This window comes from Micrasema longulum, unplaced genomic scaffold (genome assembly GCF_059751315.1).
Source record: "Micrasema longulum isolate JH-2025_06_02 unplaced genomic scaffold, ASM5975131v1 h1tg001408l, whole genome shotgun sequence".
NCBI lineage: Eukaryota > Metazoa > Arthropoda > Insecta > Trichoptera > Brachycentridae > Micrasema > Micrasema longulum.
The window spans coordinates 294018-320712 of record NW_028278594.1 but is presented as its reverse complement, the minus strand read 5'-3'; the positions used below and the strand labels follow the sequence as shown (position 1 = coordinate 320712).

The following is a 26695-nucleotide window of genomic DNA, read 5'->3' as shown; positions in this document are numbered from 1 at the left end:
TTATCTACTGTGTTGTTTCAATCAATGATTCCGCTTGTACAATACAATTGTAAAGAAATTAACAAATTGTTCATTTTTAAATGAAATTATCTCACACTTGTGTTATGGTTATATATTTCGGGATCTGGCAACATTACGCGGCGACTTCACGCATGCGCGCGGCGATAATGGTGCAAAGTGGGGGGATTTTTGGACACAGTCCGATGTATTCAAATATGATTCTACGCTCCTTCTAGACTATTCTCAATTCTATGAATGTAACATCAAGGCCAGGCAAGAGTTTTGAAAATAATTGATTTTTTAGATTATCATTATGGGTGGTGAAATAATCTAGAGAGCTGGGTAAAAGAGATTTTTTTGCCATCCTTGAAAATCCAGAGCTGAATATGTTCAATTTAATCCAAATAAAATCTAAATGATGAGGCGTTGTTTTGGTTCAAAAACGTTTTCCTTTATTTTCAGTCAGCCGTATAAGAAAGCGGTAAAATAATGTTTCCCTCTACTTAGACTAATCAGTGTTAAAAGGGAAAATCAATCATGAAGCCTGATGTACGAATCGTTTTTACTTACAATGGACTGCATAAGAAGACGAGAGAGTTGATTTCTTTGATGTAGAGCATCTGTCCCTTCAGCAGAATGCTTCTAGCACCTTGGCTTCCACGACGATCAAGAAGCCCAGTACCTTAAAAAAAAACAACCAATTATTTGAAAGAATTCGTCTTTATAGTATGATTTTCTTTATTTTATTGTGGTTTAAATACAATTGTTAACAAAAAAAAAAAAACTCATTTCGCTAATTGACATGGTTTTGTCAAAGGCAAAGTTTTTTTTTTAAAACGTTAATTATAATAATATTTTTAACGGACATGTTTTGAGTATGTCCAAATGTTTGTAGGTAGGCTGAATTTACGCTCTGAGGAGTTATTTAGATCGAAATTTGTTGCAATAGAGAGGGAAAATATTTTGAGAAGGGAAAATAGGAGTCCAGGCATTTACAGGGCTAATGACCTGTCAATGACAGGTTTATGTGGCCACTTTACTTACTGTTGGAATAGTTGAGAAAATATGGATGTTTAAACACAGGCAGAATGGTGAATATTACACAATACACAGTGTGTAAAGTGGCCAGTTAAACCAGCCAATGACTGGTCATAAGCCCGGTAAATACATAGACTTCCATATTCCTTTCTTAACAAGGTTTTTCACCGGTGCCGATAAGGGCAGGTATAAAAGACATAAAAAGGTTAATAAGACGTTGTTATAAATTGAATATTACAACCAGAATTATCTTCTTTTTAAAAAAAAAGAGAAAACAATTTTATTTTAAAAAGTTTCAACTAAAATATTTCAATATTTTTTTAAGTATTACCGAAGGAATAATTTTACGTAGAAATCAAGGAAAATGTCACAAAGATGCATGTGATTAAAATACTTGTATTTCTTTTCAAAAACAAAAAAATAGAATATTGCTTCGGCCACTTTCATGTTTAATTTATTATCTTTAAATTATTACATTAAATTTAGTACGATACTTAGTCTTTATTGAGATCTCAGATACCTAAGTTTAGTCTAAATTTGAAATAGCGTAATCTGCCGGTCTAAAAGTAATTTTATTTTAGTTACATAAAACTTTTAAGTATATTTTTTAATTTCATTTAAATTAGTTATTGCCAATTTTTGACGGAATTCCATTGTAATGATGTAATAACCTTTATTTACATATAAGTTATTCATTTAAAAAATACTTGGTACACTTTCACCTAAGTATTTTGACCAATTAGCGCTTTCACCCTCTAATGTATTCCAAGTATTTTTTTTAATTAATAACTTATTTGTTAATATAAGTTATTACATCATTATATTTTTTAACACAAATATTAAAAAAATATTTCTTGTATATAATTTTTGATTTTTGAATTTTTTGTTATTGTTATTTTTTTGTTTTCGATTAAAAAACAACATTCGTTTTAAAATGGCAAAATCGTATGATTTCCCAATTTTGCGTGCGTTTGATCAGACTACAGCCTTAAAGCGGAAAGTATTTTAACAATTTGGCTGTCATTTCAGTATTGCCAGTAACAAACTATTATAATTCCCATTTACCGAATTATTAAAAAAAAATATATGGAACAAAAATAAAACCTCTCCTGCATAATTAACTATTTGTCGCTTACGTTGTTCTGCCGATTAAAGCTTGATATACGTACTAGGAAAAAAGCTTTGGATGCATAAGCAAAGCAATAAATAACTGGAAGAAGAGGAAAAAAAATTCAATCTAAAAGCGTCAATCTTTAGACTGCGAGGAGATCTTATGTTCACTTAATTTCCCTGTTCGGGATTTTTATCCAAGAGTAACCTTCGAGTCAAAAATACTTTTCAAAGATTCTGGTCCCATTTATTTATTTATTTAAATCTTAAAGTAGGGCACACATATCATACATATTGTTATGTGTGTTCTAATAATAACATTGCAAATATGTTTAATTTATAAATTGTTTATCACATATGTCTTGACCATTATTTAAAATTTTTATATGTTTTTTTTCTTCATAAATATTTTTTTCCATTTCGTAATACTTTTTAAGCGCTTTAAATAAAATTGAATTTTGTGACTTTGCCTTTTTCCTAAATGGAAGTCTAATTTTGTTCTTTTCTCTAGTATTGTGATCGTGTTTATGCTGGTTCCGATCAATTTTTTTCCAAAATTCTGTTTTTTATTAGAGTTTATAATTTTATGAACAAGTATCATTGTATTGTAAAATATTCTTTGTTTATATGTTAATAATTTCATTTCATTTCACATAGAGAACTGTATTTTTTATCCACGGGAAATTTAGAGTTACAGTAAATAAAAGTGTAAGAAAATAAGATTCAAGTTGTGAAGGCCTGTATTTTAATTTTAATGAGTGAATATCCTTGACATGCGGTATGCAGTGTCGATGGGTCACAACTCAACGACTGAGATGGATTAGGAATGGATGCCACTAACCAGGTTCGTTCTTGATAGAATTACGGTGGTCCGACTGGTCTATTGTGAGCGGTTCTAACACTAGGACAGGCCCCCGATCTGGAGCTGAACACTGGTGGTTGGTGGAAACAAAGTCTATGACGCGGCACACGTTCAACAAAATAAACACGCGATTCACTACCCGAGGTCTTATTGTGGCGGATGATCAAAGGATACTGAGGTGGGAAGTGAACAGATGTTGTGGGTACAAAGGATGTTAAAGTTGTGACAGTAAACATTGTTGACAATACACACCCACATAATTCGCAACCAGTCTGATTTGATTTATAATTAGAGTAATCATGAAACATATTGACTTACTTGGTCTAAAGTCACAGACGTTAGCTGGTGCTGGAGTAGGTTCAGGGTTCGGGACAGTAACGGAACTCCGCACAAGTTCCAACTCAAAAAGAACTGACTGTAAATACTGCACCTATATAAAAAATAACATTGTGTTTAGTTCACAAACTACCATCTACTACTACTACTACCATAACCCCATTTCCCCCTAGGGGTAGGCAGAGATAATGGACCACATATATAGGTATTCCTAGCTTTTCCACATTCATACATCTTGTCAAACATGCCCTTCGGTTCTGTCTGCTTTTGACATGACCAGACTTAAGATTTTGGTTTATCTGATCATGCCACGTGTTCTTTGGTCGTTCTCGTCTCACGTTAACGTGCATTTTTGCCATATATACTTGTTTTACCATTCTTTCGTCGTCCATTCGTTCTACATGACCAAACCATCTCAGATACCTTTAATCTTATAAATTATACATGACTCAGATTTACACTCTCGCCTGATTCCATCATTCGTAACCCTGTCATACATTGATTTTTCACACATTTGAGATCTCATTTCAACAGCGTTCACTCGGTTTTCATCCTTCCTCTGCCAGCTCCATGTTTCACAAACTATCAACAATGTTTTGAGTTTGTCCAAATTTTTACAGACAAGGACTGGATTTGACCCAATACTAGAGCTGTTAATATTAACACAATACAACAGAGATGAAGAACATTTTAGAGAAGGGAATATAGAAGTCTAGACATATATTATATATATAGTTGGATAATTTATAAAGCGCCATTTTTGTGAAAATCACCTCAAGGGCGCTGACATCCACAGGGCTTACAAACTTATAACAAAGTATTTTGGCTAACTATTGTCTAGCCGTTTGAACCATTTGAGCCACTTAAACCAGCCAATGACAGGTCATAAGCTGTGTGGATGCCTAGACTTCTACATTCCCTTCTCTAAAATGTTCTTCATATCTATTGAAATATGTTCATGTAAAACTCAACTGTCTAGGGGGTTGAATCCAGTCCTTGTCTACAAAAATTTGGACGAATACAAAACATTGTAGATAAATCCACCAGGACCAAGAAGTATAAAAATTGAAATAAAAATTCAGGCGTTGCCTAGAATGTAGGTGAAATAATTCAATCATACATAGGTTTCAGCTCTTTGACTTCACAAACGACAACAAATGGAAGAATCGAAAGAATAAAGATATTCAAATATGGGCATAATGGTGAATGTTACACAGTGTGTAAAGTGGCATTCTCATTCCCTTTTCTCAAATGTTATTGATCTGTGTTGTAATATGTTAATTCCAAAAATAATCAAGTAAAAATTAAAAAAACAAACGTTTTATTGGTTCTGTCTGGACCAACTCATCAATATTGCTCTAAATTTAAATGTAGCTACGCGTCCTTCCTATTTACTTAGCGCAGCTCCACACAATAATTATCACGTTTGTGCGTGCCTGTCAAAACCACCATAAATTCAGTATCAAACTAACATCAAATGAGTGAGGTGCTCTCAAAACTAACTATCAACAACCGAGCTGTGCCAGCGTCAATCTAGACTGCGAGCTTCAGACGAAAGCTGTGCCAGCGTCCAACGGCCATCAGCTTCACCAGAAGATTCCAGAACCACGTCACGCCTTCACACATCAGCAGGGTAGTTGAGTTGTGCAAACTTCCTTTCAACAATCTTCTCGCTAAATTTTCTGCTGACTGCTTCATACCTTATCCACTCCTCAACAGGTGCTATTGGTGAATGTCTCCTAGTTTTAAATGTGAAGTTTGCTAGTAAAGAAAAGCCATCGTTTACGAGTTTGCCTATCATGCACAGATTACAGGTTCTGAGAAGGTTGACATGAAATATTTGTTGATAGGGTGGTTTTACACTTCAATATTTTACTGTCCCTGGATTGGCATCTGAAGCGTAACACCGATCACCTTTCCTTCCTGTAACGTACGATGGATATACGCTAAATTTATTTCCAACCGCAGTGCCCTATAAACCATCAGGATTGATTCATCGTAATTGTTTTAATTAATCCACAGAGAAAAATAAAATCAAACGTATATTATTAAAGTTATCTTACCGTTTCGAAAGTAAAATTGACTCCCTTAGGACGCCTTACACGAAATAAGTCGGTGACCTGCGAACCGAGAAAGGCTTTTCTACCCCCGCCCCACGCTTCTACGACCTGAAATTAAATAACAAACTATTAATATATTATTGAACTAAAAATAAAAAAACTTTATTTTTAAAATTCTGATTCGATTCTCGACATGGTTGACACGAAATATTTATTTAAAAATGTGGTTTTACAATATAATATTTGATAGTTCCTAGACCGTCACCTGGGGTAATATTCCAAACGCTCTCGTGATCGTATAAAAACTGTAGTTTGTATGTAAATACGCGAGATAAAAGTGTTTTCCAGGCCGTGACAGCGGTTCAGAATAGCACCGCTGAAGTGTAAGACTTCGTATCTTACCTCCATGTAACAAAATGCACTATTGTGTACGGAAAGGGAATGATGATAATGGTGATTTTTTAAATTATAGCTTAAAATAAAAAAAAATTTTTTTTTAGTTGTGTGCATATTATGCAGCCAATGCAAACAACATTTTAAAAAAATAGAATTTCTATTATGGGTTATTTACAGAATGGTCAAAGTGTATATTCCGTGCGTTTTCTTTTGCCTTACCTTTTCTCCAGCTGAGACTACCTTCATGTTTTGGTCAAGGAGTACTCCAAATGGAAACAGATGCAAAAGAAGATATGCTGGTACCTTCGGGAGACCAGCATCTTCTCCACGACATGCTCTTTCTCCAGCAGTTTTCACCTGACACAAAAAAAAAGAAAATTGGTACTTATATGGATTTTAATACGGATGCTTGTATATTATGTACGCATATTATAATCATCATCGATTTTCGCATTTAATTGCAGCTGTAAAATACTTTTTAATTATTTGCGTAATTAATTCATATTTTGCAACTGAATCATATCAAGCATGAATAAAAACAGGTGGTTTCAAATATAGTTATCATTTTTCCAATCAATAAAATATAAAATTAAACTATGAAAGACCCATGTTTTATTTATTTATTTATTTGCGCACTTATTTAGTCCATTAAACAATGGTAAAAACATTTTTATATAATATATACTGTACAATTGAAATAAAATACAACTCAAGAAAATTAAATCTAGGACAAAAATTAAATAATAATCACTACCTCAAGACAAGATTTGGTCTCTCGTAATGATTGTTAATAGCTAGAAAGACTTATACCAAAAAAGTCCAGATCTTGTTTTGAGTTTACAATGCGACACAATCGGGATATTGGTGCATGCAAGCCATAAATTGTGTTGTGCTGATCAAGAAACAGCACATTATTTTTTTGCAACCGGCGGATCGGATCATTGAGTGCCACTTGTCCCAGTTATGATGTTACATCAATTAGGCCATTTATTGAATTAAACATAAATATGGAGTCAATGTTATTTCAACGTTTATGTAAACTTAGGATTTATAACATTGACTCAATTTCTCGTAAGTGTAGTCTACCCTCTCGAGGACAATCATCCATGCTACTTTTCTTAGCAGACGACATTATGAGTTTGTTTAAATGTTTGTAAATAAGGACTGGATTTCATCCCTTGGGGAGTTATAAAAATAACATATTACATCAGAGATGAGGGATATTTTAGAGTAGAGAATATGAATGTCTAGGCATTTACCGATCTAAGTGGTCACATTACGCCTATATTTTAAATTATACTTTACTTTGTATTGTGAAGACCATATAACGCGAACAATATAAATTAATTATCAAATTAATATATGTACATTTAAAACAAAGAAACCTTTATGTAACTTCCCAAAGAAACATTGCTATATTTTTATTCTCTTTTTTTATAAACCGTTTCTTTATCTCAGTTTATGACATTTGTCATTAACCATAGTTTCAATAACTTTTGATTTGAATTTGTTTGTAAACAAAATATTTAGGCCTAACCATAAACTTTAAACTAACCTGAGGTGGTATTTTGGATTTTCTATGCCCCCTGATTGTGATTAATTGGAAAAATTTCATATTTTTAAAGTGACGAAACTTTGCTTCACATAATGGCCACACTGATCATACCTCAAAAAATTTGGACACGTAAAATCAAACATGGTAATTTTCATTTAGAGCATTATTGCGACCTTAAGCATTACCCAAAATACGTAATTAAGTTGAATTGACCAAACCGTGTTAGTTTTATTTCCGTTTTTGCAGCAGTTTTATACACCATTTGACGTTTGTCACCATGTGGGTCTATTATATGAAGCAAAGTGATTTAAAAAAGTCACTATAAAAAAAAAATCTTCAAATGAATCACTCATCTCTAGGAGGCACTGAAGATCCAAAATACCACCTCTGGAATGATCAGTTTAATCCTGTCAATTCTGAAATTGTATCAATTGATGGAATTCTGTATAGGCTTCAGAACATGCTTACAACAACTCTACTTCGGGTAGTATATTTTGCTCTGTTTCATTCTCATCTATCCTATCTTACTTGTGTCTGGGGATTTGCAACGAAAAAGAGGATTGCGAAAATACCGGTTAAACAAAATGTATTTCGTTTTCCGATAGACAAACACGTAAAATAAATATATTATACTACAAAAATAATCCCATTCAGTATTTTACCTATATATGAAATAACAAACACTTTTTTACAAATATTGCAAAATAAATTAAATTCCACAGAGATGTACATAACCTTTGTACACGATCTCGAAACTTTATCCATTTTCCCCCTGTACACTACTCTCAATTCGGATTAAGGTCACTCCTTTAAATTGCTTCTACTTAATATAACCTTCTGCCGATTCATTTTAAATCAATTTCTTTTCAGTGTACCGATAATAATCATATTAAATTAAAAAATCATTTCCAAAAACTATTGCTCAATAACCCTTGACTTACGTAAGCTAATGTTAAAAAATAAGTTACAATATGTTTTTTTAAAAAGTCTTCGAGATTTGTCTATTTTCGTTTTATTTATTTATTTGAAAGAAACCAACAGTTGACGATGATATAGTAACATTAAAAAAATACAGTTTAAAGACAGACCAGCAAAGTTTATAAATAAGAATCATACATATTATTAAATTGTGTTACGACAAAAGGGTGTGTTTATGTATGTTTATTTGAGAGTAAGTATAGATGTGTGTTTATGTATATTAGTGTAGGAATAAGTGTTCAGGTGTGTGTGTGAGCATCATTAAATAGTAAATGGGATCGTATCGCAGCCAGAAATAATAAGTCTTAATTTATTTTTAAATAAATTAAGGGGCATGTAAAATATATCAATAGATGAAAAAAAACATTATAGTTAGAGCAAGAAAGATAGAGGAAGGAGTGTTGTGCATAGTTAGTGCTACAGACTAGCAGATGGAACAAATACTTATTTCTTGTCATAATTATATAATAAAAAATAATAAAAACGCCCTACTTTGATTGACGCCATTGGTTCATATGAATCAATCAATAATATGAGAACTGTGAAGGATATCCGGTTGGCTTACCGTAAACGAACCAATCGGAAGAACTAACAGAGAACAACCTCTGACGTCAGATGCGGAGTTATTTCAGCAATACAAAACTTTAAAAAAATCATCGCGCTGACAATACAATATTTTTTATATTTTTTATTGTTTGGCTTAGTTGTCTTCTAACAAATAAAAAAAGACACTGAACTTCCTCATTATGAATTGTACATTTTTTGTATTTTGAAATAAAAAAAATTGCTTACTTTATGTGTTTTTTCTATGTTATATATTTACTGCTTGAATTTACATGTGTGTGTCCTTTATATTAGTACCTACTGAAATTGATTTGACGATTGAGATAATTCTACCATCCTATTTCGCTCGGTGTGAAAATGCCGAATAATTACCTGTCTTTTCAAATAATATACAGTAAACGTCTATTACAAATTGCAGTCGTTTACGGTAAGTACTTATTCTAGCTTCTTACCACCCTCGTTCGCAAAATCTCTACACATCCCTTCCACGTTCTAGGTATGTCTTGTCTTTATCTTCAATCCGTGAGATTTATCCATACAAATAGAGTATTCGATTTAAAGTGTTCTCGCTCCAGGAACCATAAATTACCATAATCTAGAAATAGCTGGAATGTTCCACTTTAAATAACATTCCACGGAGTAGGTAATATACATACAGGATGATTTTTTGTTTCTACTGGATTTCAGTTTAGGGTAACCATAATATCGTTCAGGGGCGAGTGGTGAAGTTTTCTATTAGGGAAGTAGTCACTTGGTACAGGTAAAATATGTACATACTACTAAAACAGTTATTAAAGTTAAGTGCTTTGAAAAAAGTGAAAAGCACATTTATGTCATAATTTTAGCATAAAAGAGTTATATTTTAATGTTTCGTATTATAATACCATCACATCAATCAACTTAAATCCTAAAATTGTTATAAATTGCTCACAAAGTAAAAAAAATTAACATGGATTGGTTTGTTAGAACTGCTTCCAAAAAGCACGTAAGTTCTGAATTTGCGCGTGCGCGGACTTGTCAATTTAGTACTGGGTCACCGCTTTATAGGAACAGGAAGCAACATACTTATACAGTTTTATATTTCAATATTAGACCACTCCGATGAATTTTACTTCAGTTTGAACATAAATGCGCTGGCGGAAGGTTGTGCGTGGGCCCTGTTTTTGCACAATTTTTCAGGAGTTATCAATGAATAAACATCAAACCCGTCTCAGATCGCTACGATTAACAATAAATCAATTAAAAATATTTGTTGCAGTTACTAATGGATTAGTTGACTCAAGCTGATTTTATTAAAATAAAAAAATAAGGAAGGACTGATTCTTTAAAACACAAATTTTTAAAGAAGCATTGATTCCATCCAATCTATGGTATTTTTAGCATGCTTTTGTATGTTAATCAGTATGTGCAATGACATTTTTTTTTGTTTTACTTACGATACGTCAAGGTAAATGAGTTTTTTTTTAAATTATTTAAATGCGCTTGCTGATAGGCGATGTATAGAATTTATGATATTTTCATCTACAGGTGTAGTTATTTTCTTCTTCCAGTGTCATATCATTATAATGTCGTTTCATAGAACAAAACAACCAATTTCCTTCGAGTACCTATTAGAAAACTCCAAAATTGATGTAGTCAAGTCCATCAGAGATTTAGGAGTTGTTTTGGACTATAAACTGACATATAATGAGCATATAGATAATACAGTAAACAAATCACTGAAATTACTTGGCTTCATTAACAGAATATCCTCTGATTTCACTCATGTCCGTACAATCAAAACTCTTTATTGCTCAACTGTTCGCCCTCTTCTAGAATATGACTCCGTGGTCTGGTCTCCATTCTATGTCAATCGCATAAATCATATTGAATCAGTCCAACATCGCTTGCTTCGAAAAATAGCGTGGATGCTCGGACTAGAGAGAGATAATTATTCTTATGCTGAAATAGAGTCAATGTTAAATATTTCTAGTCTACAAAAACGTAGAACTAATATTGACTCCATATATATGTTCGGCATACTAAATGGTATAATCGATGTTCCATCATTACTGGGACAAGTTAAATTCAATATTCCGACTCGTAGATTGAGAAACAATGAAGTACTGTTCATCGATCAGCATAGAACAAACTATGGCCTAAATTCTCCAATGACCCGCCTTTGCCGTATTGTTAACTCAAGACAAGATCTGGACTTTTTTGGTTTAAGTTTACGAAAAGTTTAGTAAACGATTTAAACGTGCACTAAAGTAAAAGTCCAGATCTTGTCTCGATGTCCCTTATATTTGTCAATGCTTCTTTTCTTTTTTTTTAAATGTTTTAAACTATTCTTTTATTGTAATATTTAAACCTTATAAATTGTATACATGGACAATGTCCGTTGATAAATAAATAAATAAATAAATATCAGGTCCCCCCGACGTTGGGATTACTCTGAAGTAGATATCCCTGTTCTGCGCTAACCGGAACAGCTCTTCAACCCCGCGCACTTTCGTCCAGTCGCGGATGTTCCTCAGCCAAGTACCTTATCACATATGTTTATCACGATGTTTATCATGTTGATTAAAAGTCCTTAACCAACATTTATTCATAAGATTGTTTAATCGCCTCGGTAATTAACGACCAGTGCGGCTATTGCGATTGAGCTGCAGGACAACTGTTGCCTTTAACTCCACGCTTTCCCTCGATTTTCCCCATCACAATTCATTGTAGAAGCATACCTTTACTGTTTCGGCGCATGATGTAGGACAAATGTGCGAGTTTTCTCTGCTAAACTGAGTTGAAAGATCTGTGGCCTTATGCTGTAACTATTTTTTTTTCGTAAAATAATTCGTATCGGATGAGAGGCAACCGGAGCGAAATTCGGCTTTGATTGCATAAGAATGAGATGGATATTGACGAACAAACGAACTTACGAAACGAAATTGTGACAGAGTAATTCAGAAGTTACAATGAGGAAGTTCAGTGTCTTTTTTTCTCTTTTTATCTGTTAATAGAATATTAAACTAACCCAATTTTTTTATTTTTTGATTTATGTATATCGTATTATCAGCGCTATTATCAGCGCTAAGTTTTGTATTTCTGAAATAACTCCGCATGTGACGTCAGAGGTTGTTCTATGACAGTTCTTCCGTTTGGTTCGTTTACGGTGACCAAACCGGATATCCTTCAAAGCTCTCATATCATTGGATGGTTCATATGAACCAGTGGGGCATTCAGTTTCAGTGTTGCAAAGCAGCGTTTATTTTATAATTAAAAAATACATACAATAATTTGTTACCCACTAAGTCTCAAGACTTGTCGGTGGGACACATTTTTTTATGACAGGTTTATATTACATTTATTTTATTTATATTTTACAAATTCATTTATAAACGGGCACAATAAAGTATTTAGAAGATATTTCTTCAGTTCTTTATTTTTCATTTGAAGATCTTTCATGTTAATGATGGTTTGTGGAAGATCATTGAACAATCTTGGAACAACGCAATTCAAAGTAGTGCGTTTTTATTAAAATATTTATTATCTTTTTTTCGTACATTTTTATGAAATTTTACCGTCCAATTTAGTGCTCTAATTTTTACCGCGCGCAAGAAAACATTTTTTTTATCCGATTTCCCGTAGGGCTGAAGTTCCTCATTGTAGTGCTCCAAAATCTATTCAAGCGGTCCCATAACAATGCGTTTTATGTAATAAATTTAATCAAAAGCATTTTATTTTACGATGTATATTTTTCGAAAAATCCATGGTTTCTAGTCAATAAAAAGTCAATATGCATATAAAATAAAATAAAATTTTATGTAAAGCAAAAAATAACAACAAAAAGTTATGGTGTTTCATTCAGGTATTATATTTACAAAACACAAAAGGTATAGTGTATTTTATATATTACAGAATTCATATCGTATAGTCACATAGAGGAAAATAAAATCAGCGTGCTATAAAGCTGCAATAATTATATTTTCGTCAGGCATGGCGGATACTGAGGTATACAAACTCATTCATATTATTATTATATTCTGTTTATACTCACATATTCTCTGTTATCAAAGTCAAGTCTGTAGGTAACCAGAACGTGTTTGGTTTCAGCTGTTGGTAGTTTTTCGTCTATCACGTGTATTCCCAAATCAAATCCGTATAATTCTTTTGCAATTTCTACGAGTTGGCCTGAAAAAAATATAATAAAATTTTAACACTCAAGTAAAAAAAATAACGCATTGCTATTTTAATGTAAGAAAGTCAATAAATTGTTGCTTTATAGAGATATTTGAGTTGTTTTTTTTTTATCTCAAATTACCATTTTAAAATCGGGGTGAATAGTTACATGTTTTAAATTCTTAAAATTTCATCGTAAAAATATAAAGACCTCATGATATGGAGATATGGTTGATATGAAATATTTATTTGAGATGTTTTCACACTAGAATATTTCATAGCTGCACTGGTACCTGAAGCGTAAGACTGGTCTTACCTTCATGTAACAAAAATGATCAATATACGCTGCGATTGGTCTACCAATGCAGTGCTCTATGCACCATTAGGTGAGAAAAGGGAATGATGGTGAATGCATCTCTGTTTTAGCCAATATTACCCTCAACAATTTGAAAATGTTTAGGGCTGGACGGGTGAACCTCCTTGCTGCCCAATTTTGCCAAAGAGCCTGGAGCGTATGCCGACGCCTAAGAAGTTCAAGGTGGATCCACTCACCCCTGTTTATGCATTGGCTACAAATTTTAAGACCGCCAACAGGGACATTATTGTTTAGTACCTAGTAGATTGATTTTTTCCGTAAAAAAAAATCCTTATTATTTATTTTTTCATTTGTTATATTAGTTATTTCTATTTTTTTCATAATTATTATTCTCTTTCCGCAACTCATGTTGCATAAGGCACTGCATTGGTAGACCAATCGGAGCTTATCTCGATCATTTTTGTATCGTGAAGGTAAGATTATCAGTCCTTTTTAATGAAAATTAATTTTTAATGATTATGATAAAATTATAAATAAACTTATCAATAAAACTTCTTGGTTTAGTTTTGCTTTTTATTATTTTGACCAACGAGCGCTTTCGCCTAAGTAAGCATCTTCAAGACTGGTAAACCAAGAAGTTTCATTGATAAGTTTATTCATAATTTTATCATAATCATTAACTATGGAGTTTTATCAAGAAATATCAACAAAAAACATCAATATTAATAAATTTAATTTCGTTTATGTGGTAAAATTGGTTTTGCTTTAGCCTTTTAACCAAAATAAGTTATATGCTATTATGTTAATTAAAATAAAAGTTATTTAATTTTTATTTTGATGTTCATATCTGATTATCTTTTTTGCATTGTAGTCATTTGAATTTTATTATTTTTATACTAATACCTTGTTTTTCTGGATTGTTATTCCTATTGCATCACATGTCATCATAATTAAATCTAATTAGTTTTCCTTTGTATTTTTTATTGTTAATTATTATGGCTTGACACGGGTATAGCCTAAAAGTCTTAATAAAATCATTAATATTTACGAGTTTAAATTAAAATAAAATGTTAAAAAAAACTATTTTTATGGTGAATTTTTTTATCGGTTTTGACTTCCTTTTCATTCAAATGACAAATAACTGTTACCTTTAAAATAGCTAGAGAATCCTTGCCTAGCACTCCTATACACCAGGACTGCCCCATTGTCATCAATTTTCGTCAAGTACATTGAAGGACTTTTCATCCTTGGGTAGGTAAAGCGCATACGAAGATGAATGTTATCCACAGATTGAAGAAACTCACAAAAATATCTTCCTGTAGCCTTGATCATCTCATCGTATCTGTAAAGTAAAAAAATACATTGTTACAAGAGAGATTGACGATATGTTTATAGTAATCGTAGAAGTATATGCATTTTCAGGGATTATGGCTTGTCTTTGGCTGATGTTAGTGCCCACTTTACACACTATATAACTCCCAATAAGTATTCAACTTTAACATCCGTTGACTTTCTCAAAAACGGTTTCTCTTTCCGTTACAATAAATGCCAATCTTGTAAAGGGTAAAATCCAGCAGTATTTATAAAAGTTCGCATATACTGTTTTATTTGATGTCTCGATTATTCTCCAACAAAAACCTGTTGATGATCCTTCACTCAGACTCAGAAATAATGAAGTTCTGTTCGTTGATCATCAAAAGACTAATTATAGTTTCCAGGCACCTACACCCAGAATGATCAGACTTGTAAACGCAAATCGGGATCAGAATCATTTTGATTGTAAAGTAAATAACTTTGTTGATAAATTGAAAAATAAATAATCAATTTCTTACACCTGTAAATAATCAATTCGGATTCCATAATGTCTATCCATTACATTTATTTGTCTTAGCTTTTCCTTTTATTATTTCGTTTCTTATTTTATATTACTGAATGATTTAATAATAACTTTCGCTATAATATATGTTTGAAATAGACTCCGTTCGTAAATTTATTAAAATAAAATAAAATACTGTTAATGATTCGTTTTATTCACTGCGATAATTGTAAAATTTTGGTAAAAATGTATCCCGTAATATAACATTGATATTGTTAGCTTTTAAAGCCACATAAATGGGGAAAAATAATAAATTTAGTAATATTTCTGCATGATTAACGGTAATTTTGGCGTTTTCATGGACTTTTTACATTGATTTTTTTTAACATAACTCTTGTTGGTAAAAACGGCCCTTGCGTAATATAAAATAACATCTGAGGGAAGATTTTGGTGGCACTATTATACCATTTGCCAAATCGATAAGATTTATTGCATCCCTTACGAAAAGTCTGTTTTTTAAATTCTATTAAGGGGGAGTGGCATGAAATATGTTCAAATGTGGTATTTTAATCAGACATTTAAAGTACGTACAGTAATTCTAGTCAAAATATAAAAATATATGAATATTATTTTTTTCTGTCCTCCAGTAATAATTATTTTTTATTGTAAGTTAGTAAAAAATCTTAAAAACCACAAAATCACTGAAAACAGTCAAAGTAAAATCCGGTATTTCTGGTATTAGTAAACATTGTACGACCTTAATTTTTAGCTTTTCGTAATTCTCAGACCTTTTCCTATCGTCCAGTTACCCGATTTTTTTTAAAAAAAAGCTTTGTTGGATCAATATATCGCATAAATTGACACCATTTCAATGGTATAAAAATCTCATACAAATTGTCATACAAACAAAACAAATTACGATCGACGCTTCATTCGCGTTCCACGCGCCGAGGAAGCTGGTCGCCGTATACACTGAGTCCACAAAAGTTTTTATCACACAATTTTATAGATATATACAGGTATTTTTAATACATATCCGAAAAATCGTTCAATGGGTAATCATGGCAACAAAAAGAGGAAAAATAAAAGCAAGGGGCATTTGGGACTTTGTATGTATGCTATTTTCTTTTTCAATTTGTTTACGCAATATTTTTTTTTTATGTCACTATTTTTCTCTTTTTTCACTTTTGATTTCGCATTGCAGCATATTTTTTCTATTTCTACACGTACACAAAAAAACGTTTTATTTATTTGTTAAATTATTACTTGCTTTGTTTGTACTTAATTGTAATATTTTTGTAAATTTAAAAATTTAAAAAAATAATAAAACAAAAAATCAAAAAAGTAAACACTGTTTTCACAGATAATATTATTGTTCATAAGATGAAAGCGACTACACATGTTCGAGGGGTCTGCCTGGTAACCGCAAACATGTAAGCCACAACATTTCAGTGAATTCCTAGTACATACGATGCAAGTGTTTTAAAGAAAATAACTATAAATGACAAATTAAAGTATTATCTATTTTTATTTCTACTCAACTGCAGAGCCCCTTTAAGTGTGGTAATTATTTAAAACCTAACTTTGAATAACCCAGAAAGTTAATATTTATTGTCGAGTTGTTTAAGCCCACCATCAACCCGTATTGTGCAATTTGAAGGTATGTGATTTGAGGGTGTCGCTGGGTACCACAACAGCACGTTGAATTAAGTTAATTTAAATCGTGTTTCTTACCCAATGTTACTGAAGTATCTGACGAAGCATCTCCCGAAGAATCCCATGAAGATGTCAGGAGTCGAGGAAGTGGCGCTTGCCAGAGCTGCAGCCAGTTTGGTCATCAGCTCGTCAGGGTATTGCTGGGAAAGAGAATTGTATTTTCAAATTATCAATAGTTTATTTCTAGCAGCTCGTAAAACTAGTATTAACGATTTAATTCCAAAAATTAAAAACTTAAATATCTCTTAACCACGATTCTTATTTGTATTTATGGACTTCTTATGTGTCGAAGATTCGTGGTTCGAATCCCACTCCCCCAACTTGATTCTCATTTTCTAATCGCGAGTTATTTATAACTCGGGGGAAATGGCCCTCTAAATGAAATATTTAGGTTAATCATAAGAACGCAAATATTTCTTTGAAAAAAAATACTTAATAAATATTATTTTTGAAAACGTGTGAAAATTGGGAGAGACACATTAGACGAGCAAAGTTTAAAAATATTATCCTGGTGCGCAATCACATATTTGAATTTCACCAGTGTAAATAAGACTGCGATAACTTAAGCATGTTCATTATTGTTCATTGTGATCGCTCAAATGCTTAGCACGATTTTAAGCACGTCGATAGTTATTTGCGATTGAGCTACTGGTGAGGTGTATGATGATTTTTTTTTTTTTAATAATGTTAAACCCACAGATATATTGTGTATTATCTATTCAGTGGTTAAACCCGTCATTGGTCTACTAATTTATTACTACTTTATATTAATTTTTTATGACTGTTGGTTTGAAATAAATAAATAAATACACGCACAAACACTCACATAAAAGTATTTTTGTTAACAATATTTTGAGCTTGTCCAAATTTTTAAAGACAAGGACTGAATCCAATTTCTTGGGGATGTGTTTATATTAACATATTACGACAGAGATAAAGAACATTTAAGAGAAGGTAATATATAAGTTTAGGCATCTACAGGACTTTTGACCTATCAATGGCTGGTTTAAGTGGCCACTTTACACACTGTGTAACATTTATTCACAAAAGAATTGAAGAAATAGTTATGTTTAAATATGAGCAGAATGGTGAATGTTACACAGTGTGTAAAATGGCCACCACCAGTCATTGACAGGTTATAAGCCCTGTAGATGCCTAAACTTCTATATTACCTTATCTTAAATGTTCTTCATCTCTGTTGTAATATGTTAATATAAACAGCTCCCCAGGGAGTTGAATCCAGTCCTTGTCTACAAAAATTTGGACAAACTCAAAATATTGTTGATAAATCAACCTGGTCCATGAAGAAGTATAGAAATTGAAAAAATAAGATTTTCAGGAGTCGCCCGGTATTTAGGTGAAATAATTCAATTGGATGAATCTCACCCGCATAAATAAAGGTTTCAGCTCTTTTACTTCACAAACATCAATAGATGAAAGAATTGAAGGAACATAGATGTTCAAATATGGGCAGAATGGCGAATGTTACACAGTGTGTAAAGTAGAAACTTGAACCAACCATTGACAGGTCATAAGTCCTGTAGATGCCTAAACTTATGTATTACCTTTTCTTAAATGTTTTTTATCTCTGTTGTAATATATTATTTGTTAATATTATTTTTATTTTTGTTTTATTTCTATGGATTTATGTACTTGACTTTATTATTTTACGTTAACCCACGTAATGTTTTTTGATTTTTTTGTGACTGTAATTTCCCCGATAATCAAAACAAATTTGAAAAATAATGGAACTATCAAAACTACAGAGCAGACAATAGAAAACATATTTATGTAGGGAAATGCGTATATTTTCCTTTATAAAAATATGGCGAGGTTCAGCCTTCACGCGTAATAATACTCGTTATATAACTCCTTTGTTCGTATAAGCACGTCTTTATCGGGAAAAAATAACAAACGAGGAGGTCAGAACGTATTTTACCGTTTTGCGATCAAACCTCAGGGGCCTTATGTTAGAAAGATGAGACACTTAGTAACCCACTCGACAATAGTCGATTGGTCATTACGATTGCCTTGTCATATTGCTACTCTTGAAAAAACATTCTACAATTCAATTACAAAGACGAAAAAAATAGTGGCAACACTGAAACATTATTATATATCCTTAGAATCCTGAACTCCCTGTATTTTATTGTTTTTTAAATTACATATTTTTATTCCTTTTCTTTCCCTTTTTTTATTTATTGAAATTTATTTTTTTGACAATGTTAGTATAAAGTTATTAATGTTTTGTACATATAAAGTTAATTATAACGTTTCTACCTCTTTACTAAAGTGAAAACTCATGTTTAGAGTCGTTTTTCATATTTTTTTAATATTTAAATAAAAATACATAGGTACTCGTATCTTATTTTCTTTTCATTTTTTTTACTATATGAAACAGATTCTTTAAAATTTGTTATCATATTCTAAAATATACACAATTTTCCACTGTATAGAGTTCTGGATAGGGTCTCATGTGGTTTTTTTTTATTTAGATTTAAATGTTTTAATATTTGATATTGATTTTAAGATTTCCGGAAGATTATTAAATTTTTTTCCCCAACATATTAATAATGATTTAAAGCCGCAGTTGTGTTGTATCAGTGCAAAGGTTAAAGGAAATCTGGGGTTTCGAGTGTGTTGTAAATTAGTGGGTTTTCTTTCTTTAAAAGTTTGTATGATAGATGCTTTTTAAATATGTCATCAATTGAAGGTATATCTAGTTCTTTAAAAACTAAATTTGAAGCATGGGTTCTAGGCTTCTTTAATATAATTTTGGCAATTGTTTTTTGGGCATTCAAAAGTGGAGGTAAATTTATCTTGTAAGCTCCTCCCCGTCCTATGATTCCATACTGCAGAATAGACTGTATGATTGCGTAGTAGACAGTTTATATATTTAACGATGTTTGAGTATGTCCAAATGCTTGCAGACTGGCTGCCTCCCTATTTCCTCCCTAGAGAGTAATTCATATTAAAATTTATTTCAACAGAGAGGGAAAACATTTTTGAGAAAGGAATAAGGAAGTCTAGGCATTTACAGGGCTTATGACCTGTCATTGGCTGATTTAAGTGGCCATTTTACACAATGTGTAACATTCACCATTCTGCCCATGCTTCAACATCCACATTTCCTCAACTCTTCCATCTGTTGACTTTTGTGAAGTAACCTCACCCACTTGATAAAAGTTTCAGCTCTTTTACTTCACAAAAGTCAACAGATGGAAGAGTTGAGGAAACGTGGATGTTGAAACATGGACAGAATGGTGAATGTTACACAGTGTGTAAAGTGGCCACTTAAACCAACCAATGACAGGTTATAAGCCCTGTAAATGCCCATACTTCTAGTTCCCTCTCTGTTGAAATAAATTTAAAGTTTTTATATTTTTTACAGACAGATTGTTTCTTAATCTAACAAATATGTATAATTGGTTTCTCTTTCTCTCTCCTTCCAAACTCATAATCTGATTCCACATTCTTCATTCTTAAATATATATAACATAATGTATGATACTTTTATTTATTATTTATGTTCAAAGCATTAACTTTGTCGTCCGAATTTTGATTTATTATTTGTCTTTTACATAATAAACATTAACATATTATAAGCAATAATTCATATTCATTTAATGGATTTTAAAAGAACACGAGTATTACATGATGCATCTCTCAAATACGTATTTTGATATTGATGAGCGATAATATAATTTCTAAATCATGTTTCTAGTGAAAATTCATATGATAAGCGATTGACAATAAGTACAGTTATATTATTACTCATTTGTTGGTACACACACCATAATATTTATCAGTGTTGTCAATTGTAAGTTGAAATATAATTAAAAATCTCGACCTTGCCTTCGATTGTCAATGTCGAGTGCTTTGGGGCACTCGAAATAAGTCGAATTTTAAAGACGCATGAGTCCAGTATAAGGCCCCAGATAAATGAATGGTGCTAATGAGCGTTTGGTTCATTGTTCCACGCCAATGGGTAACAAAGGAATAAATCCGAGAGAAGGGTAGAAAATTAATCAGGCAAAGAATAAAAAAAAAGAGAATTTGGAATATTTTTGTTTTTTTTATCTTTCTTAGATCTAATTTGAACGTGATACAGGTAAGCTTAAATGTTTTCTTATTTATTATCAAACCTTTATTCTTCTTGTTTTTATTCTTAAACCGTTCAGTTCTTTTATAGATTTATCGAAATTTATGTACGTTAAACTAACATGGTGACATTACACATCCCTGTTTGAATTATTTACTTTCGGACTTGAGTCAGTTGACTTGGGTCAATCTACTATCTTTACCGCTTTTAGCTCTCGTCAATCAAAAGCTCTCAAAGTGATGACAACCCCCCCCCCAAGATGTTCATCATTTGTTGCATTGAGGCATTTTCCTCTTTAAGTATAGAGTCATAGGTTTCCAACCTTCATGCTACTGAGCCTCCCTAAAAAAAATTTCTTCTGCATCTTCCTGAAAACATTTTTTTTCCTCGCCTCGCAACCGTTTAATTTTTTTAAAAGATACAACAATATAGACTAGAGATGAGCATTTCGGTTATTTAAAAGAAGTACGGTTAACGTTGTTCAAAATAAACTGTTTCTTAATAACAGTTTAGAGGAGCGTAGGCAAAAAATCTAGTACAAGCAACTGCTGGAATAGTATCACAAAAAATGACTATGACCACGATTTATTCCACGCATTTTTCACAATTTCATTTTATAGCCTGACTATTTTTTTTATAAATTAACAGTTTGATTTTCTTATGAGGCTGTCGTAGCTGTTTCCAAAAAATAACTGTTACTGTTTTAATGTTTTTTTACTGAGTATAATTTTTAGTTTTTATGAAACTTTTAAGGAAGAATAACTTTTTTTTTAAAAACAGTTATAAAACAAACAACCTCTAAACGACACGTTTTAAATAATAACAAAATGTATTTTTTGATTCAAATTAAATGTATGTATTAAAATGTTTAAAAAAAACATTAAAAAAAGATTTTATTCACCGAAATTTTACTATTACTTTATGGGAAGTTTAATTTATTTGTATATATGATGGTATAAAAACTGATTTTAAAAAAATGCGCCTCCCCTCAATAGTCCGCTCCTCCAATAGTCCGCTCCTCTCTCCTCTCTCAATAGTCCGCTCCTACAAAAGTCCGCTCCTCTCTCCTCTCTCAATAGTCCGCTCCTACAAACCGCTCTCTTAGAGCGAATGCAGCTAGAACCATTTCTTTATCAGTCTACTATTTATAATCAATAATCAATAAAAAGCTGTCGTTTTCTCAAAATATTAATAAAATGAGAACAAATATAATACATATAAGACTAAATCAAAAGCTTCTTATACGCAGATACTTTTGACGTGCCCTTTTGCCTACGTTTGCCAAGTCAAATTGATTTAATTAAATTTAGCTTACCTGGTGAGTGTTGAAGATAGTGTGCTTGCAACCAACGTCTTCCAATGCCTGTTTCCATACGTCTTCTCCGTACTCCAGCTGAAACAACAATAAAATATAAGTACTTCTTTTTTGTTAAAAATAACATTTCATTTTGATATTCGTATATCAAAAGAGAAAGAACTCGAAAACATGATAAACGAAGTTAATACAGCATCCCTGAAAATAGGCTTAAAAATGAATGTTTCAAAAACTAAAGTAACGAGTGATGCAAACCAATCATGTAACATCTTAACATATTACAACAGAGATGAAGAACATTTAAGAAAAGGTAATATAGAAGTCTAGGCATCTACATTGCTTATGACCTGTCAATGGCTGGTTTAAGTGGCCATTTTACACACTGTGTAACATTAACCATTCTGCCTATATTTTAACATCTATTTTCCTTCAATTCTTTCATCTGTTGATGTTTGTGAAGTTAAAGAGCTGAAACCTTTATTTGTGCAGTTGAGATTCATCTAATTGAATTATTTCACCTATATACTAGGCAACGCCTGAAAATGTTTTTTTTTCAATTTCTATACTTCTTCATGAACCAGGTAATTTATCAACACTTACGTGGCCACTTAAACCAGCCATTGACAGGTCATAAGCCCTGTAGATGCCTAGACTTCTGTATTACCTTTTCTTAAATGTTCTTCATCTCTGTTGTAATATGTTAATATAAACAGCTCCCCAAGGAGTTGAATCCAGTTCTTGTCTACAAAAATTTGGACAAACTCAAAATATTGATGTAACATCTTAGTAAATGGAAAAATCATTGAAAAGGTTGATAGTTATATATACCTAGGACACGGAATAAACCTTGGGAAAGGTATTTAAGAGGTAGAAATAGAAAGAAGGCGAGGTTTAGCATGGCCCGCTTTTGGTAAGCTATCATTTGTCCTAAAATTTCCGAAGTATTCACATTACTTAAAGAAGAAACTTTTTGATGCTTGTGTTCTCCCTGTACTGACATATGGCTGTGAAACTTTTGTGTTCACGAAAAAAAAAATACACAAATTATCAGGGACACAGAGAGCCATGGAAAGGAAAATGCTGAAATGAAATGGAGCTGGGCTGGTCATATAGCCAGAATCACAGACTCTAGATGGACCAAAAAAGTCCTGGAATGGCGACCCAGAACGGGTAGAAGAAGTGTCGGCAGGCCTCAGATAAGGTGGTCTGATGACATAAGACGAGCTGCAGGAAGTGGTTGGAAGCGGTTGGCTCAGGATAGGGAGATATGGAGATTAAAGGGGGAGGCCTATGTTCACCATTGGACAAGAGGCGGCTGATGATGATGATGACGATGTCATTTATATATAATATTATTTTTATTTTATAATTTTTAAGATTCCTGCATCTTACATACTAAAAGGTGACGGTTCAATAAATAATATACTAAACAATGTTATTAGTACGTCCAAATGTTCATAGATAATCTGGATTTTCTCCCCAAGGATTTACTTAGATTTAAAGAAGTCAGTCGGGAAAAACCAAAGGTAAAATCCGTACTCCCTGGGATACAGATAACGCAGAATTTTTTTCTGCACCCTCTCTATCATTAAGGAATACGTGTTTCATTACTCTCTCTGTGGAATAAACTCTCTTAAAAATCGAAGAATAATGTTAGACCAGTTATTTTTATTCAAATTAATAAATAATAAAATTGATTCTCCTAACCTACTTGAAAGACTTCCATTCCGGGTGTCATCTAGACCGACAAGACAAAATCTTCTGTTTTACACTGAAAACGCGTCAACAAACTATTTTAAACAATCTATAATACCAATATAACAATATATTTACCGAGGTTGTGACAATGTATGTAAATTTGGATAAAACATTATAGAAATTTTGAGAGAAGCAGATATTTAACTTTACTTTTATATACATATTTTTTCATTTCGTTTCTTTTACATTTATTATATTGAACATAATTTCAATTATTGGATTAAGTGAAAACAATTTTTTTGGTGTGTGCATGAGTTTCTTACATTAATATACAAAGAAATTGGCAATATTTGTTTACATACTGTTTGTTTACCTAATAAAATAAATAAATAAATTACGCGACCAAATGATGAAACTTAATTCCAAGCGACTTCTTACCAAGGAATTATTCAATGTTTTCAGAACCCGATTATTTCATATAAGTGTAAAATATAACCACCTGTATTCTCTAATTTGTGGTTAATGTCAATTTATTGCCTTACCTTGACTATCAAATATTACACTTGTAAGACACAAAATGAGAAGTAATATCTTCCTAAGTTTGTATAACAATGATTATTTCTCGTCTCTGGAACCCCTTTCATAAGCAGCTTTTCAGGCGAGCAATATATCTGATGAAATTTTTGAACTCGTGTTCTAATTAATCAAGTATATTTCGGTGACTAAAGAACGTCTACCACGTCTAAATAAATCGTGAGAGGCAAAAAGGTAAAATTATGATTCGAAATTAATATTTGTAACTTATTCAATTCAACAATGTTTTGAGTATGTCCAAATGCTTCAGGACTGGCTGGATTTTCTCCCTAGAGAGTTGTTCACATTCAAATTTGTTATTCTCTTTTCAAAAATGATTTCCCTCTCTGTTGCAACAAATTTAAATATTCAATTCAACACACAAAATACATTTTTGTTTTTTTATTTATTTACAATTTTAAAAAACCCATTAGGGTTACATTAGAAATTTAATATTGTCTAGTCATTTTATGTCTCGTCTAGTCTAGTTAGTTCAGTCATCATGTGCTTTTTCAGATTGATTTTAAATTTGTATCCATTAAAAGTTTTCAAGTAGTGAGGTAGGTCGTTGTAGTGTTTAAGTCCATTATGTAGTATTTTTAACTGTCCTGTGTTTGTCTTTGCTTTTTCAATATGATAGTGTTTTTGTTGTCTGGTGTTATATTTATGTATGTCAGCATTTTTGACTAATATTATGTCGTCGTCTTGTATGTTTCCCAGTGTTATTTTGTGCACAATTTTTAAGGTCTCAATTTTAGTCAAGTAGTTTATGTCAAACTGGTGTGTTTTTTTGTACAGTTCAGTCGTAGAGGTCAGGTAGGGTAGGTTGTATGTTAGTTTAAGAATTTTATTTTGTTGTCTTTGTATTCTTGTTATGTCTGTCTTGTTACCAGTTCCCCAGAAGGCGATCATGTAACTCAATTTACTTTTGACATCGGCTTCGTACATCATATTTTTTTTCCTTTCTTGATATAAAATCTTTAATTTTGTAGAAGAGGCTATGTAGTGATGCCATTACTTTAGTGAGTTGGATTAAGTTGCATTTCAGCTCCTTAGGTAATACCCGTGTTGAGCGGAAATGTCATATGTAAGAAATAATAATAAGACATGACATTCAAATCGTTCATTTCTTATTTGAAATAACAATAGAAATATCAATCACAAAAATCATACGGATAGTGATCCCGTGGGTAGTGTCGTGGACTACGGAGCAAGAGGTTTGATGATTGAATCCCGCCATACCACAAATCGTTTCCCATTTTCAAACACAGTTGTATACGATTTAAAAAAATTCCTCCTTAGATTGAAATATTTTACAGACCGTAAATCCGCTTTTGTAAAATGTTCTCAGTCTCTGTTGTAATATGTAAATTACAAACACATGTTAAAAATATTTTTACCAACATCTTCTAGCAAATATCAGAAAAACTTTTTATATCAGTTAAATAGGAACTTTTCTTTTAGTTTACCCTCATCTTTTTAAGTAATTGGACCAAACGAAGAAAGTTCTCGAAGAATTCTTAATAATAAATGATCGAAAAAGATGAAGAAGTCAGAACTGTTTTCTGGATACTTAAATAAGAAATATTTATTCACAGAAAAACACTAAAGTACCGAAAAAATATAATTAATGATCTTGAAATAATTGTTAATAAACTGAGATATTTAACCTATGGGTTCAAACGGTTAAGTATTTACGCCCAGCTAAATACTATTAAAATGGTATATTATGCACTTGTACAGTCATTGCTTTCCTATGGAATAATTGGATGGGGGGAGCTTATAACAACCATATTAAACCATTAGAAACTGTTCAAAAAATTTATCTTAAAAATAATGCTTCACAAAAATCGCACTTTTCCCTCTTTCCAATTGTTCCTAGAAACTAAACTTTTAAATATAAGACAAATATATTGTTTTCACTAACAAATTACAACAAGGATGGAGAATACCTTAAATAAGGGAATATGGAAGTCAAGGCATTTACCGGGCTTATGACCTGTCATTGGCTAGTTTAAGTGGTTTAAAATATATATTTAAGAACCAAAATGTATTTACAAGTAATTCAAATAGATCAAGTCAAAAAAGGAATCGTGTATTTGAAA

General features: G+C 31.8%; 1 protein-coding gene across 1 annotated transcript in view; it reads right to left on the bottom strand.

Moving 5' to 3' along the window:
• Positions 1-26065, bottom strand: part of LOC148275514 (soluble guanylate cyclase 89Db-like) — a 36129-nt gene extending 10064 nt beyond the window's left edge. The window contains exons 1-9 of the mRNA XM_088235591.1: positions 26060-26065; positions 22320-22397; positions 16921-17042; positions 14519-14712; positions 12933-13066; positions 6022-6159; positions 5410-5514; positions 3329-3440; positions 571-682 (exon numbers count right to left, since the gene is read on the bottom strand). Coding sequence (XP_088091717.1) covers positions 571-682; positions 3329-3440; positions 5410-5514; positions 6022-6159; positions 12933-13066; positions 14519-14712; positions 16921-17042; positions 22320-22397; positions 26060-26065 — 1001 coding nt within the window. The remainder of the gene's footprint in view (positions 1-570; positions 683-3328; positions 3441-5409; positions 5515-6021; positions 6160-12932; positions 13067-14518; positions 14713-16920; positions 17043-22319; positions 22398-26059) is intronic.
• Between the last annotated feature and the right edge of the window lie 630 nt (positions 26066-26695).